Source organism: Corvus hawaiiensis, chromosome 2 (assembly GCF_020740725.1).
Source record: "Corvus hawaiiensis isolate bCorHaw1 chromosome 2, bCorHaw1.pri.cur, whole genome shotgun sequence".
Lineage (NCBI taxonomy): Eukaryota > Metazoa > Chordata > Aves > Passeriformes > Corvidae > Corvus > Corvus hawaiiensis.
The window spans coordinates 72,762,940-72,778,265 of NC_063214.1; the positions used below are offsets into that span (position 1 = coordinate 72,762,940).

Genomic DNA, 15,326 nt, shown 5'->3' on the forward strand with positions numbered 1-15,326 from the left:
TAGATACTGTTTTAAAATTCTGGAAACTTTTAACATCAAACAATGCTCAACATTTTTTCTACTAATCAAATTCCACATCAAAAAATGGAAATTTGACTCCCTTCCTCCACTTACTACATGCTGTAGATTAGCATGCTGAAGCTTGTATATAACTTCTGAAGCCCCGCATATTCATTCTGTTACTTAGATCTGTATACAATTCAAAGCCACAGCAAAAACTGGTGGTTTTGTCCCCACTTTTCAAATCAACAAAATAGTCACAGCACTTCCAGGAGGGTGATAGATAATGTTACCCTATAGAGAAGGGCAATCATTAGGGCATATTAATATATCCATTAAAAAACAGATTAAAAAAATATTAACTAATGACTGACTCCCACACTAACACACCTTCTTCCATCGAAAACTACTGGATAAATGAATCTTGGTGTAATGAGAAAAAACAAGCCCACATAAAGTAAGCAGAGAGCATTAAAGCAGATAGAAAAGCTTCAATCTAAAAATAACTAATATGATGAAGTAAGAAAAATCACTTGAATTTAAGTTAACCAAGCACCTGAAGAGAAATGACACTAAGGACACATTTTCTCTCTTTTATGGACACATAACTAGCTGTAAGTGCAAGTTACACACTTTCTATAAATATAGCCCCAAAATGACACTTGTCCAAACTGCAGTGCCTTTGGCTATAGCCACTGTGTGAGTACATACACCTGTACAAGCACTCAAAAAGCATCACATATATTTATAGTTATGTACAGGATGTCCAAACATGTAACACTATATAGTGAAACCACATGAATCCTGTTCCTTTCCAAACTTGTAAAACGGGCTCCAGAATGAATGCATCCACGCCCATTTGTTTTGTGCCAGCGTACCTTTTGGTGATCTGCTTTTACATTAAATAAAACCAGGTTCCACATGTGTGTGTGTATATCTATATATATACACATACACACACGGGAACTGCAGTGACAGAACATATATTTGTAACAAACAATTTCACTTCGAAAGCATGGCAAGGAGTATACTAAAAATTACACTGGGACAATGAGATCACTCACTTAATAGTAAATATACAATAAAAATTGTTCACTGGTTAAAAAAATTAAGTGCATTAATTGTTCTCTGAAATACATTTTTTTGGTATGTTTTGAGGGTTTCTTATAATGAATAATAAAGGTGTAAGAAAAAGTGGTTGATATTCCAGAAACTAACTCTAAAAAACCCAAACCATCCAATACAGTTAAGTCCACAATGACAAAGTCAACAATTATCTCTAGTTACTGTTTACACGTGCTCAATCCTCCCCCAACCAAAACAGCATTTCCTTATTTTACTGCAGATGTTCTAAAGTCAATTTATTTTCATAAACAGATATTTCAAGTATTTTTTTACATGTTTGTTGGAACAGCACTTTTTTACATCCACTGACATGCTCTTAGAAACACACATCAATTGACTGTACAGTTCATAAACTGATGTGCTAAACCTTCATATTTTGCCAAAGTCTTTACAGTGACAAAGCAAGGACACTTCATTACTCCTTTCTATAGGCCAGTACAATCACAGGCCCATCATCTTCTATAACTTAGGAGCCAAGAAATTTATTTTTATAATGAAAGCCAAAGGAATGATAAAATATCCATGTAAGCTTACTCTAAGCCAGGGTCTACTTAAACTACTCATGAGGGATGAGGAGGGCCACACATTTTATGTTTTAAGTATTCACTTACCTGAGCATAGCCTAACCAAGACTTTTTTTCTTTTCTGTTTTTGATGCGGGATGTAGAATTGTATATATGGCCCTGAAAAGCAAAAAACTTCCATCATCTAACAAATATTAGAGTGAAAACTCAACACATCTAAATAATGTCTTCAACCATATTGAGAAGTGAAAATTCTAAGAAAATGCTGTCAAATTGTCACAGAAATCATCACAAACTGTAATAGAACTGATGATTAGGTAAGCTATGTAAGATTCTCCATGGAAACAGGACATCATAAAAGTTAAATTAAAATATTAACTATCACTCATCAGACAAGAAGCAGCCACATTACCCTCACTGTCCCGCTATATCCAGAGCCAATTTTGTAAAGTCCATCTTTACATAAGAGATAGAGGAAAAAACCATCACTCTGAAGTAGGCACTGGTCATCTTCATCTACAGATATTTCTTTCAATGGCCATTTGTGCATCAAGGCTGCCTTCTTTATCCCATTACTGAACCAGTCCTGGATTTGGATTTTGCCCACCAGAACTGCCTGTACACTCCGCTGAAGAGAGTTTAAAATGGTTGGCACCTAAACAGTAAAAGAAATAGTGAGTGAAAAAGATGACAATTTTTAAAATATTGTATTTTCTTTTCTATCTCCAACTCAAGAGAGAAAGAAATACCTACTCATCTCAAAAAAAAGTGAGGGGAAATAAGGTAACAGAATTAAACAGCAGATCTTCTCAGAACTCATGAGAAGAACTCATTTACATAAATTCCCAGATACAGAGAAGTTTTAGTGCAAGACCTGAATAGTCTGACAAGCATGGCTGCCATTATTGGTGAGGATTGCAGAGATTGCTTGCAACGTCCTTCCTGTCTCTCCCCAGGCAGCCACCAAACTGAAGAGGCAAGCGCAGGAAAGTGCTGTCAAGGACTGTCCTGTACTGTCATTCATTCCCGTGCTACGGACAGTTATTTCCAGAAGCAGCTGGAACAGAGATTCTGCAGATAAAACACACCCATTACACAGACAAGTCACAAAATCATACAAAATAATTTAACTATCAATGGGAAATTAAACTAGGAAAATACATTCCTCAGCCATTATGTTTAGAGCTAATTTCAGACAGAAAAGCATCTTAATTAAATAAACCTAAATTATGCTAAACTTTTCATTCTTTACAGCCAGAAAACATAAAGTCTGGATAATCACCATGGCCAAAGAAGAAAACCTACAAGTCCTCCTGTCACAGTGGAACACATTAACAAGAAATGGGCCGGAAAGTGTTATTTGACCTGCCTATTCAGTATACCTTATCACTGAGATAAGGTGTAGGTCCTGACCAAACTTGTCTACTCTTTATGACTATTACCCATGTTGGAGCACAACCCATTTCACAGAAATGAGCATTTCAAATCAAGGCTTGAAAATTGTTTTGATCATATGCCTCTTTCCAAGCACTGTTGGTGGTGAACATCTGTAACAATAAAGGTGTGAACAGAAATCCATCTAAATTTTCTTGAGAGCAGATACAACTAACCACTAAGGCAGTAATCAAAAAGTCTTCTTTGTAACTTTTTAATACTCTATGCATCAATACCAAATAAAAGCTTTCTGTAGCAAATTACTATCTTTGGAAATGGAATACTGTTAAGTCATATAATATGAAAAAATACATGAAGTCTAAAGACTTTTTAGAATTATTTTTAAACAACACAGGCTACAGCCTAGACTTCTCTGCAGTTCTATAAACCAGTAAAAACTATGAACCAACAAAAGATAATGGGATTTTAACTTAAAGGATATAGTCAATCATGCTCTCAAAGGCATCAGGAGTTCAACTTTTATTTTCAATATCATTAAAAAGAAAATTAATTTTCAGGGAAGCTTTGGGATGGCCAGAGAAAACAAAAACAAGAATTCTGACACTCTGCTTAGCAACTTCACATAAATTACAACATTAAATATCTAAGCTATAGATCACAACAGCAGATTGGAAGAGAAATTCACCCTAGAACTATATTCTTTCCAATAAGACCAAGTATTTTATGCTTCAGTAAGACAAGTAAATCCAAATTTGTAAGGCTGTAAGGTTTACTGTTTCAGTGAAACCCTGCATATTCACCTTTACATGCCAATATTCCTGTTCTAGAAAAGATTAATGCTGAGGAAGTACTGTACTACTTAAGCAACATAAGGAGTTTACACTCCAGAATCAAGTCAGTCAGTTGAGAACAAACATGTTACTATCTCACAAATACTTGCTAAGAACCATTTTCTTCTGCCCAACACAGTAACAGATGTATGTTAATAAAAATACAGTAACAGATGAGATATTACCTAGGACTTCAGGAGGCTCTGATTGAAGGCCTTCTGGTTGCTGACCTTGGAGCACATTAAGCAGGGCTTGTAGGCTCCTGAGACACAAGGATGGATGAGAAAATCTTGTCTCCTTTATCAATTCAAAGACTTCACACAATCCAACTTCAATGATCTAAAGAAGTAGAGATTTTTTAAGAAGAGCTGTCAATATAATATTTTTAGATCTTCATTAACAAAAGTATAACCCAATGTTCACGGAACAAGACAATTACTCATATAAAGAGTTATAATATAAAACACACTGTTAATTCAAACGAGAACCAAAATTAAGAACCCACCTATACAACCATACCAGCAAATATTGCACGTAAGTCAGCCACTACATAAAAGAGCATATCTAAGCAGAGTAATAGTTTCCTGAAAGAATAAGGAAACTTAACATTTTTTGCACAATAAAAGGCAAACTGTGCCTTTGAGCCCTTCTAATTTCTATCCAGTTCACACTTTATTTGACAATCTTCTTTTTCCTTGCTCATTAATGTGAGCCACCAAACTAGAATGGTCTTGCAACCTGGCTTCGCAACCTGAATGACAATATGTTTGACAGCTGATACTGGCAGCTCTAGCACTTTCCCCTCCAAAGCCTCTGAGATTATTCTTTATATAGTGACAAAAACAAAGATTAATTGCTTGTCACTAAAACTCCATATCTACTCATCACAGACATGCATGGAGCCAACTAATAGAACGTGTAAAAGCCCTGTTATAGCCATCTCTAACTTTCCCATTCAGAATTCCTGACTATTCTGAGGTTACAGTCATGCTTCTCTCTACTGACTGCTCCCTTGCACTTCTTTCTCAAACTCTGCATTTAATAAAGATGAGAAAAGAGAGGAAGGTTACCTCATTACAAATATGCAACTGTATCTTGAAAACTTCCCTATGTGTTTTGGTCAGGAGTAGAGCCTCCATGTTTAGTGTTTAACAGAGACTCTCTCCTGAGTAAAATCTAAGGAAAAAGACTGAAATGTGAAATAAATAACATCATTAATGCAACTGCCACTCATGCTTAAAACATATATATTCTGGCAGTCAGCTTTAAGTTCTACTGGATGCCTTGTAACTGTCTTTGCTGACATTCAATTTGATTCCAGTCTTTCAGAAATTATTTTACCATCTATTTTACTCTTGGAGTAAAGATAAGAACAAAACCAAGTCAAGTCTTCAAAACACAACAGCAAATTTCCTGAAAATTGCACCTTACATTTTACATCTGCAATGGAGTGGGGGGAAAACACATTTCAGCATAATCATGGCATGATGTTTTTTCCAGGATTCAAAACTCACCATCACCCTGAAGGCTAAAAAATAAAATACACTGTAGTACATTTTTAGAAATGCCCTTTCTGTTCAGTTACAGTGTCTTTGAGAGAAACTGAGTTTATTTTATTCTTCACAATCTTCAGACAGAAGACCTCATCAAGGAGCTGACAGAGGCAGCTAGAGAAAGTAGAGAACATAACAGTGGAAAAAAAAGTTTGGTGAACTTCCACTACAGTAGAAATCAATAACAGATAGTTCTGCTGGGATGTTGTCAATTCTGCACAGGTTTTGGGTTAAACATCTGAGATCAAGAGCCTGGATAGGTTTCATAAAATAGATCTATTCACCTTAATATCTCATGTATGTGTATCGTAGATATACACACGTATGTATCTCTCTACCTCTCTCCTCCAAACAGTGCACTGAAAGACAGAATAAGCAATAGCTCTTTTCAAAGAGTCTTTAAGCTTGTTCTCATTGCTCTCTGAAAGGTTTTTGAGCCAAAACATGCACTGCTGCCTCAGCTTCTGTGTCACAGCCTAACTGCTCTTACTGATGCTCTCCGTGCAGCCATTCTCCCATTCCCTTTGCAACACCTTTGAGACTTTAGATCAAAAGTCTAAGACCACTTAACAAAAAGTACCCAAAATTCTAGCCTGGATGCAGACATTATGACTCCTAACTAACTCCTAAAAGCCCTCCTAATTCATCTTGAAGTCTTATCTGCGCTCTTGTTTTATTTCCTTCATCTTTCCTCTCACGGCATTGTGAGCATTAGACCCTGTATTTAAAATTACATACTACTCTGAATTAACTTACATTATATACACACACAAAAAAAATAACTTACAAGGGAACATTTTCCTAATGAATTTTAAAAGAATTTTTGAAGTCAGACTCTAAAGAAAGTAATTATTTGTCTTTTATTTCTTTTTACAACTTGAAAATTGTAATTTTTGCTTAAGCTTATTAGCAAAATGTATGTCAGTGCAGGAACAAAGAATATTTAAGTCAATTAATTCCACCTTAATCACTTTAATCCAGTATTTGTTCCTTTTAGTACAGGGCTTTTGTGAATCATTCATAATTCAGTGTTACCTTTAAAATGGGGGGGGGGGAGAATAAGGAGGGTAAGGGTGAAGTGTGTGAGAAATATCTCTTAACTCTGAGAATTACAAATCTTATCAACAAAACTGAATCTACTCCACTTAGAGAGAATTCCTCATCATTAGCTAAGGCACTAAATAAGGTATCAAATAAGTATGTCAGTCTGAACAAAAGCAAAATACAAATTTTTTGTTGTGCGAGTATCTGAAAAGCAGCAAATTGTTTCTCTGTCTCAATGTTAAAACAACTGTTCTCGATCTTATTATAGAAATTGTATAGGACAACTTCTAATTCCAAAATACACTCTAAATAAAAGCTCTAACAAACCTGAGGTACTCAAGCTTAAGATCTGAAAGAAACATACTTCAATAGAATACCTGAAATCACCCTAAGCTACAAAAAAGTAGGGTGTTTTCAACTTATTCTCAATTAAACAGAATTTTGTAAACAAAAAATCACCAACACACCAAGGACTAACTTCACCAGTTTAACTCTGGAGAATCTGTAAAAGCATAAACCCTTGCCACACATTTTTTAATCTTTCACCTCACTGTCAGACTCAAAATACATCAGTATTCTTTTTAATAAACTAACAATTACTATCAGAAATTTGTCTTGTAAATATTGTAAACCTTAGAAACTTTAATAACTTTCTTCTTTATAGTTAACAAACTAAGCCCTACACAATATTGTTCATTATTATGAGACAGACACCTGTATCCAGGATACTGAAACATTTACAGTCAGTCTCTAAAAGTTTTACTACAGTTGAGACAGATCCAAGCAGATACCTTTTCCAAAAGTATGAACGCAAGTCCAGTTGTTACCTCCAAGTGACCTAAACAACCTTATATTACCTAGACAGTTATGAAAAATACTGAGTATCAAGCATCTAAACACATTTTTGAACCAAAAATTCTCAAATTTGATACTTTGTAGATTCTTTACTAAAAATGAATAGTTTGAAAACATACTGATTTTCATCAATTTTATACTTGCTGTACTGAATGTAACGAAATCTCTAATTTTCTATTTTGGGAGAAGTTTGTTACCTACAGCTTCCCTACCATTTTTTCTAAGCCACCACCTTTTTAAAATTCTGCTACTTTTCCAAGTCTCTTTGTGATAAACTGTCCAACACAATACCAATGTTTTAGTTGCCACATACAAGTGTTCTGTCCATATCACTGATAAACCTCATCCTTCTTGAAACCTCTTTTAATTTCAACATCTCTTTAAAATGCCATTCCATTCTTTATAAATAATAGCTACATTGCCTTTTACTTCAAATTAAGCATCTACAAGCACTTGCTGATTCCTTTGATACAATCCACAAGGACTCTGATGCAGTTCATAAACAATGCTGATTTTATTTCTACTGACTGCATATTTTGCAATCATCAGTCATGAAATTTCAGTTAGCTGACTTGGTTATGTTTCTCTGCAATTCGCCACCACTATTTTCCAGAGTGCCAAGTTTGCCCTTCAGATAGTAACACCTAAATAAAATCATCTATAAAATCCTAATTTTCTAAGCAATTCAAACATTCTACATAACCATGGCTGCAACCACTTTTTAAATTCAGTATTTGTATTGGTTTTAGAGCAAATACAAACAAGGGAATTTAATCTATGCTTTATAGGTTGAGAAGAATAACAAAGCAAAGCACAATTCATAGCATTGATAACATAGCAATGAACAAAACTAAATGCATAGTTTTGTAATACATAGTAAAAAACAAGTGAATCAGCAAATTGAAAAAAAATCAGGAAAAAAAAAGAAAAAAACCCATTAAGTCCTATATAGATTATTTCTGACTTTCCACCACTAATCCTGCTATAAGCACATAAATAGTCAATAGTAAAAAATCCACTCTTAACTGTTGAACTATAGCATCAAAATCTTAATGTGCATTAAAATCTGGAGCTGTCAGTGCCACTAAGGGCACTAAAGCCAAAAAGAGGAAAGAGTAATTGACAGTTACCTGTATTACATGCACACTTGGCAAAACATCTTAGCAACCATTCCACCAAATTATTTCCAATATCAGAAAGACTTACTCTTTTTGGAGGGTAAAGAAAAAGAAAGCATCCTTTACCATGACAAGCTGGTAGCCCCTCACAAATGTAAGAGCTGCCTTATTTGCATCATTTTTGTGTAGATTTTGAGGCTGCAGGTGTTCAAGCACCAACACCTATAAAGGAGTGCAACTTGAGTGTCTACCTGACATTTAATTGACTTTTATTTGGGCAGGTACATAGATCATCCTAATTCATCATATGATTCTGAACTAAATTGTCTACAAATAAAACTACAGCATTTTTTGGGCAACTGGCCTATACTATTGCTCTTTATTCCCCAAAAAGAACATACCAGCCTCAGATGACATACATGGCACACTAAGTGGTATCAGTTACTTGCCTTTGGGAGTTTAATAGGTGGCTCTTTGGATTCCTCTTCTTCATCACTGTCCGAATCCCCACTCTGGACACTGTTCTTTGAAGCCAAAGACACAGACGCTTCCTTTTTCTGCCACTCCAACACACAATGGCGGACATTGCAGTAAACATTAAAGGCTGAAGGATTACTATGTAATCTGATATCTGGTATGGTTATTGTACTCTCTAGGTTTTCAGTCTGAAAAACAAGATCGGTTTTAATTTTAGTTTATGAGTTTAGTAAAGTCTCAAGCTTTGCTAAATATAAATCATCTCAACAGTCTCACTAATTTTCACAGACAGAATTACTTCCAAACTGGAGACAACTTTGCTGTTGAAGCACCAGTTCTATTTCAGGCAGGGAAGAAAGGAAGAAGTGGAAGAAATTTCAATAGATTCCGTCTACCTTTAGTCTCTACCTCTCACATAACTTGATGAGAGCACTGGGACTGAAAATGAAAGCAGAACAGGCTACAGAATGGTCCAAATCTGTGCCACAACAATAAGAGCAGCAGAATTCAGGCTTTATCGTCTCAACAGTCAGTTTTAGGGTTTTTAATTATTATCGAATTTTTAAATGCATGCCTTGTTATTCTAGTTGTTAGCTTTAAACTGCTGGTAAATACTGAAAATTTAAGCTGTTTGTTAAACATATACTAGAAATTTAAAAACCCACTTGTTTTGCTGTTAAATGAAAACTGATGACAAGTTCAAAAACTCCTGTCAGGATGCTGTAGATAATAGTTTTGAGGATAATAATCTAGTGGACTAATTACTAAAAACAGAAATCAAGGCCTATGACTTAACAGGACACTATCCTGTTTTCAGAAGCCCTGAGCCACAAAGTAGGAGCTGGAAAATTGTTCTGAGAAACTACCACTACCCTGGCCCACCCTGGTACCTACTACTGGTGTATCACTGTCAGCCTTCGCCAAGACACAAAAGAGCCTTCATGAGGCTGTCACTGGACTTGGAAAAAAGATAAGAATAAACATTTTTTGAAAAACATTTTAAAAAATCAGCTCTCTACTCTCCCAGACTGCAAAAGTAAGATGGGAGAGGAGGTATGACTGAATGGAAAAAACAAAACTCCACAACAATTAATCCCCAGGCAAAGTTATTCTTCCCATTTGGTTGTGTACTACCAAAGACCAGGCTGGTTTGAGCACAGGCTTTGAAAACTGGATTTCAGGCATATTGAAGGAAGCAATTCTCTAACACCTCACTGTAGACAAGGGGCACAAAGACTATGTAAGGAGAGAAGGCCCAGGTTAAGTACAGGACAAATTTGCTTGACCATGCAAGGCAAAATCTGGGGCATCATTACATCAGACAGAGTCAGGGTCATAACTAACTTGACAAGGTCACTTTGGTTTCTTGTATTATTGAGGGACAGGGGAAGGAGGTGCGCAGAGAGAGTGGAGGCTTTTTGTCTTTTGTTTTTATTTACAGGGTATAGATATTGTGCATTGCCACATTCATCTGGACCAAAATCATACAGTGAATTATACTACAGTGATTTGAAACAGATCACTGAGAACAGTGATGGGAAAGAGAACATTAAACTAGCAGAGGAGAGGTAAAAAAATTTGAGAACCAGTGAACTGGATAAAATTTTAATGAGGTAATTTATTTTTCTACAATATGCTTGCCACGATTTTGTATATCAAAACCATTTTTATCTGCACATACATTTTTATTAATACCAGAAATAACACCAGACTATAAGTCAGACCTTTTACCACTATATGTTACAAAACATAACAAAAAAATTCAAAATTACTTCAAAATATTTCATATTTTACATGTTCCTTTTTTTGACTATAATATTATTCTGACTGTACTGGTATATATTTGCCCATCCTTTCTTTCCATTATTAGTACAGTTACTGCAAACTAGAACATTAAGAAGCAATGCTTTACTACATAACCTGTTTTATCCAACACAGACAGTGTGTTAATTTTTCTCACCTGCATCAGTGTTACCAGTAAGCACAAAAATATAAAAGTAATGAAGGAGGGGGGAAAAAAAGCTGGAAAAAGTTCCCTACATACATACTTGAGTTTGGGTTTTTTTTTTCTTTAGCTCAACGGAACTTCCGCCATTAGGGATTAAAAGACAGAAAAGTCCTTGTTCAATATTAGTATCTTTGAAATAGTAAAGCTCCTGTTAAAATATATATAATATATATATTATATATTGTATATATATAACATAAGCTATAATATACTACTATATTAATCAGTGCAAGAACTCAAGGTACAACCTCATGGTATTCCAGTATCAAATTGTATCAAAATAAATTTGGATTGACACCACTGATAATGAGGTCCTACATACTTTGAAGTTTATTGACACCAGAAAACTAAACTGTTATAAGATGCAACTCTTCTGTACCTTAAGTACCCATACACATTACCCCAAGAGTTTTTGCAGTTCCTGTTAAGGCAAACACACAGTTTAAGCTTTCAGCTTTAAAGCTAGCTCAGTTGAACCGCACAGATTAAAATCTAGTGAACTTAGTTTACTGAAGTTTTTACTGACAGTTACAGGAAGAGAAAAATATCTGGAGCCTCTGAAATATCTCTATCTGAAGATAGAGATTCACTTATCTACTTAATATCACTTATTGTAATTGTAACTTCTGTGAAGAGTTTCCATTCCAATTTCTTTCTTGTCAGCTCACCTAAGTCTTTGATCCAGAAGAACCTAAGTTCTGTAGCTCATATAGTCTCATTTGAAACAAACTGGTCAAACTGTTAAAATAGCACAGATAATTTTAGACATTACAGTGGTAGATAAAATCAATGTATGTTTTCTTCCCTATTAATAACAAGCTGACTAATTTTCAGAAATAAACTCCTTGTTCTCAGTACTTTACAACTATTAACCAGTAAGCACTTTAAACATTCTCTCTGTGCTCAGTGTTTTGCTTTTCTACAGCAATGTATGACCAATACTTACATACACTAATCTCCTATCCAGACTTCAGTATAGCACAACATCCTCCAGAAACTTCATCATAAGGTAAAAAACACTGACGTGATTTATTTGTGATAGATTTGCTCAAGTCTAAGGGGCTTTAACTATAATACTTAGAGTTGCTAGGTCTTCAAAACAAACATCTGTTCAAAAGTGGATGTATATAAGCAGGTTGTATAAACATCACTTTCTTAGATTTTCTTTACAAAAGGCAAGAATGGAGCTGACCAAAAAAAAAAAAACCACACAGTAAAACTTTGTCTCTCTAATGCAAGTACTCATTCAGTGAGCAGCTTTTTTTGTTGTTTTTTCTTTTCTTCAATGGTGGTAGAGGAAAGTATTCAAAACAGACATCAGAAGTTTTTTTCAATATGAAACAAGTGTTTTTCCTTTCCAGACAATAGATTCCTAACTTCACTGAGGTTAGATACACCGAACAAGTAAGAAAACTGGGATTTAAGTTCATCCCATCATCACCTGCAAGTTTACTTTTCTGCAGCTAAGGAGAACCTTCTACCTAGTCATAAAAACTTCCCCGATAGTATAAGACTCATCACACCACCTGTACAATCTTGCTGCTGACTCTCAGATTTTGAGGTAGAGTGGATCAGTAAGAAAATCTAACCAATACCTGTACCTACAGAACCCCACATAGTAATTCTTTTATCAAACTAATAAAGTCTATTTTAACTTACAATTCTCTTAATGATACTGCATTTCTTGTTGGCACAAAATACTACTACATTGCCAAGAAAAACAGTAGAACATTAAACCAAAATGTTAATCAACTTCTAAGAACTCAGTAAAGCAATTTATTAATTTTGCACAGATCTAGAATTATTAATAATCCAAACAGACTGCTCTTGAGCTATACACACATTATTTCAGACAGAAACAATGCCTTATAGCTTGTTTTCATGGTGTTAAGAGTACAAAGATTCACATGACACTTGTGAATAAGGGGAAGAGCAACAATCGCTTTCTCCGCCTCTGAATGTCCTGTTCTTAATGGCTACTGGAATATTGCAATCCAAAGTGCTCATTAAGTATGACTACAAACTCAGCTTCCAGAGTGTCTAAGTAGAAGATGAGATGATAGCTTCTATACTAGCTTTTCTCTCAAATCATCTGGTTTCTTGGAAAATGAAATTGCTACTGCTTTCAAAAAGAAGAGAGCCTATAGACTGGAAAATAGAATTACGCTTTTTGATTTAGTATGAGCTGTAACAAAGTGAGACATTCTGAATCTTCACCTTTGCTGTTTCACTTGGTAACATCAAATTAAACATCTTATCTTCTTAAATCAAGATACATGGTGAAACATACATTGTAAAACTTAAATATCCAGCATTGGTGACCAAGTTTTAATACATGAAGATTTTATTTCTTGTGTGTTACTTTTTATTTTCTAAAAAATGCGACGCTAACTTATGAGAGGAGAACAAAGCGCAGATGCCCCCAGCCTGATGTGTGGCTTGTCCTTGTAAACACATAGTCCCTGCTAAATGGAAGAATGAATTATGTAGGAGAGGGTAAACAGCACCAGTTTAGTTCAAAAGATAAGAACAACCTACTCCTAATTACTCTTCTCAGTTAGCCTTTTCCAATGTTCCAGGACACGCAAGGAAAGGAGTGGGAAAAACCAAAATCTTCTGGTCTCCTTTACACTTGTCTCACACAAAGAAACTCTTTTCCCTAAAGATCAAACCCATACCTAGCTTATTTTCTGACCTATTTGTTTTCTTCCACTTGAATCAGATGACTATAGTAGTGGTTTATTCTTAAATATGATGGAAATAGACGATAATCTAGGAGAGGAAAATTGATCTGCTGTTAAAGATGTGTCAGGTTATAATAACCACCTGATCTAATCCATGTGTAACACTGAGAAGAGAAGCTCACCAAATTCTTCGGGCAGTCAAAAGATCTCTTAGAAAGGGATGCGCTCTTGAGGTTGAAAGACCAAATAATACAAAAGCTATTGAAAACAATGCCAAATTATTTGAGAAGCTACATGTGTTTTTAATGAGACAATATTCATCCTGGTCAATCTGTTTTATACATCTATTCATTAGCTTACAATAAATTTGTCTGCTACATCAACCTCCCCCCTTAAAAGTTTTATTCCTTCCATTTGTATAAAGCTATAAAAGTCATAGTTTGAAACCTCTGCATAAACTCAACAGGTGGATGCCACTGATTTGAAGTGTTTGGTGGACCCCAATTTTTCAGTATTCTTCAAATCAGATTATGAAAACAGAAGATGGTGAACTGTCGTTTCTGTCTAGTCTCTCTCAATCCAAGTGTCCTAAACAGCACTTGCATGAGGTAACAGTAAAGGGGGAAAAAATCCAGGGTGTCTAAAGTGGAGAGGGGGGTTAGCAGCAATATTTTAGAGTTGAGAAAAGTCTCGCAGCCTTACAATTTCCTGGTGATATTTTTTGCCAAAAGAAAAAACAAAAAGGGGAGGAGGCAGGTAGGCACTGGAATCCAAGGTGCTACACCCATGTCTAATAATCAGATACTTGTTTTCTATATAAAAGTCACTTATGTCAGCACTGAATTTCTAAAGCCAAAATACACTGCACCACATGGAAAACTTTTGTACCTCCATCTAAAAAAAAAGGATACTAAGCCACAAACCCAAAAATTAGTAATAGTTCAAATACCAGTGATCATAGCATGACCCAGCTTAGAAACAGAATTAGGCTCAAACTTCTGGGCTGTGTTAAACACCAATTAGTTTTATACCTAAAATGTTCTAATATTTAATGCTTAAATAGTGGAAATAATTTTCTTCCAATTGCTCAACAATTACTTATCTTCTAAAGTTCTTTCCTCTTCCATTACTCAATCATGTTTGTAAGTAAGCATAGTATATAAATAACAAACTTTTGGGTTCTTTCATCTTATTCTTGATTTAAGGCCCTCTCTGAGTCCACTAAGTATTTTAAGAGAAAGCTTCCATCTCTGTTCAGACTAGAAGACCCTGTTTCTTCCAAAAACAAACTGATGCACACAAACTCAACTGCTCAGAATGTCCAATAGTGAAAGATTCTTCTATCTGCTCTATTTTAAAGCTTCCAAATGGAAGCTCACATTTTCCTGACAATAGACACATCCATTTTCAGACACTCCAGTGCAAAAATGAACACTGTGCTGATTCTGCCATGGTAAGCATTGGGATGGCGTTGAAAAGTATATAAAAAAAAACCAAAACCACCCTACCATAACAAACCAAAAACAAAACCACCTCAACTTTGTCAGTTTCATAACCTCAAGATATGAAGCTGGTTTTATCTTTCTTTTTCAGCTACATTTTTCAGGAAATACACAGTTTTTCTATCATGCAGAAATAAGCTGGAGTGCCTTTCAGTCACTCAGAATGAAGACCAACGTGGTCTGCCTCAAAGACCATTGAGAACAATGGCAT

The 15,326-nt window shown here is 35.1% G+C and overlaps 1 protein-coding gene across 16 annotated transcripts in view; it reads right to left on the reverse strand.

Moving 5' to 3' along the window:
• The window catches only part of MYCBP2 (MYC binding protein 2), a 176,996-nt gene that overhangs the window by 135,853 nt on the left and 25,817 nt on the right, over positions 1 to 15,326 (reverse strand). For all 16 annotated transcript variants that reach the window (XM_048295652.1, XM_048295659.1, XM_048295662.1 and 13 more), the window contains exons 3-7: positions 8,894 to 9,109; positions 4,060 to 4,213; positions 2,524 to 2,720; positions 2,062 to 2,304; positions 1,737 to 1,808 (exon numbers count right to left, since the gene is read on the reverse strand). In XM_048295652.1, the coding sequence (XP_048151609.1) occupies positions 1,737 to 1,808; positions 2,062 to 2,304; positions 2,524 to 2,720; positions 4,060 to 4,213; positions 8,894 to 9,109 (882 nt within the window). The remainder of the gene's footprint in view (positions 1 to 1,736; positions 1,809 to 2,061; positions 2,305 to 2,523; positions 2,721 to 4,059; positions 4,214 to 8,893; positions 9,110 to 15,326) is intronic.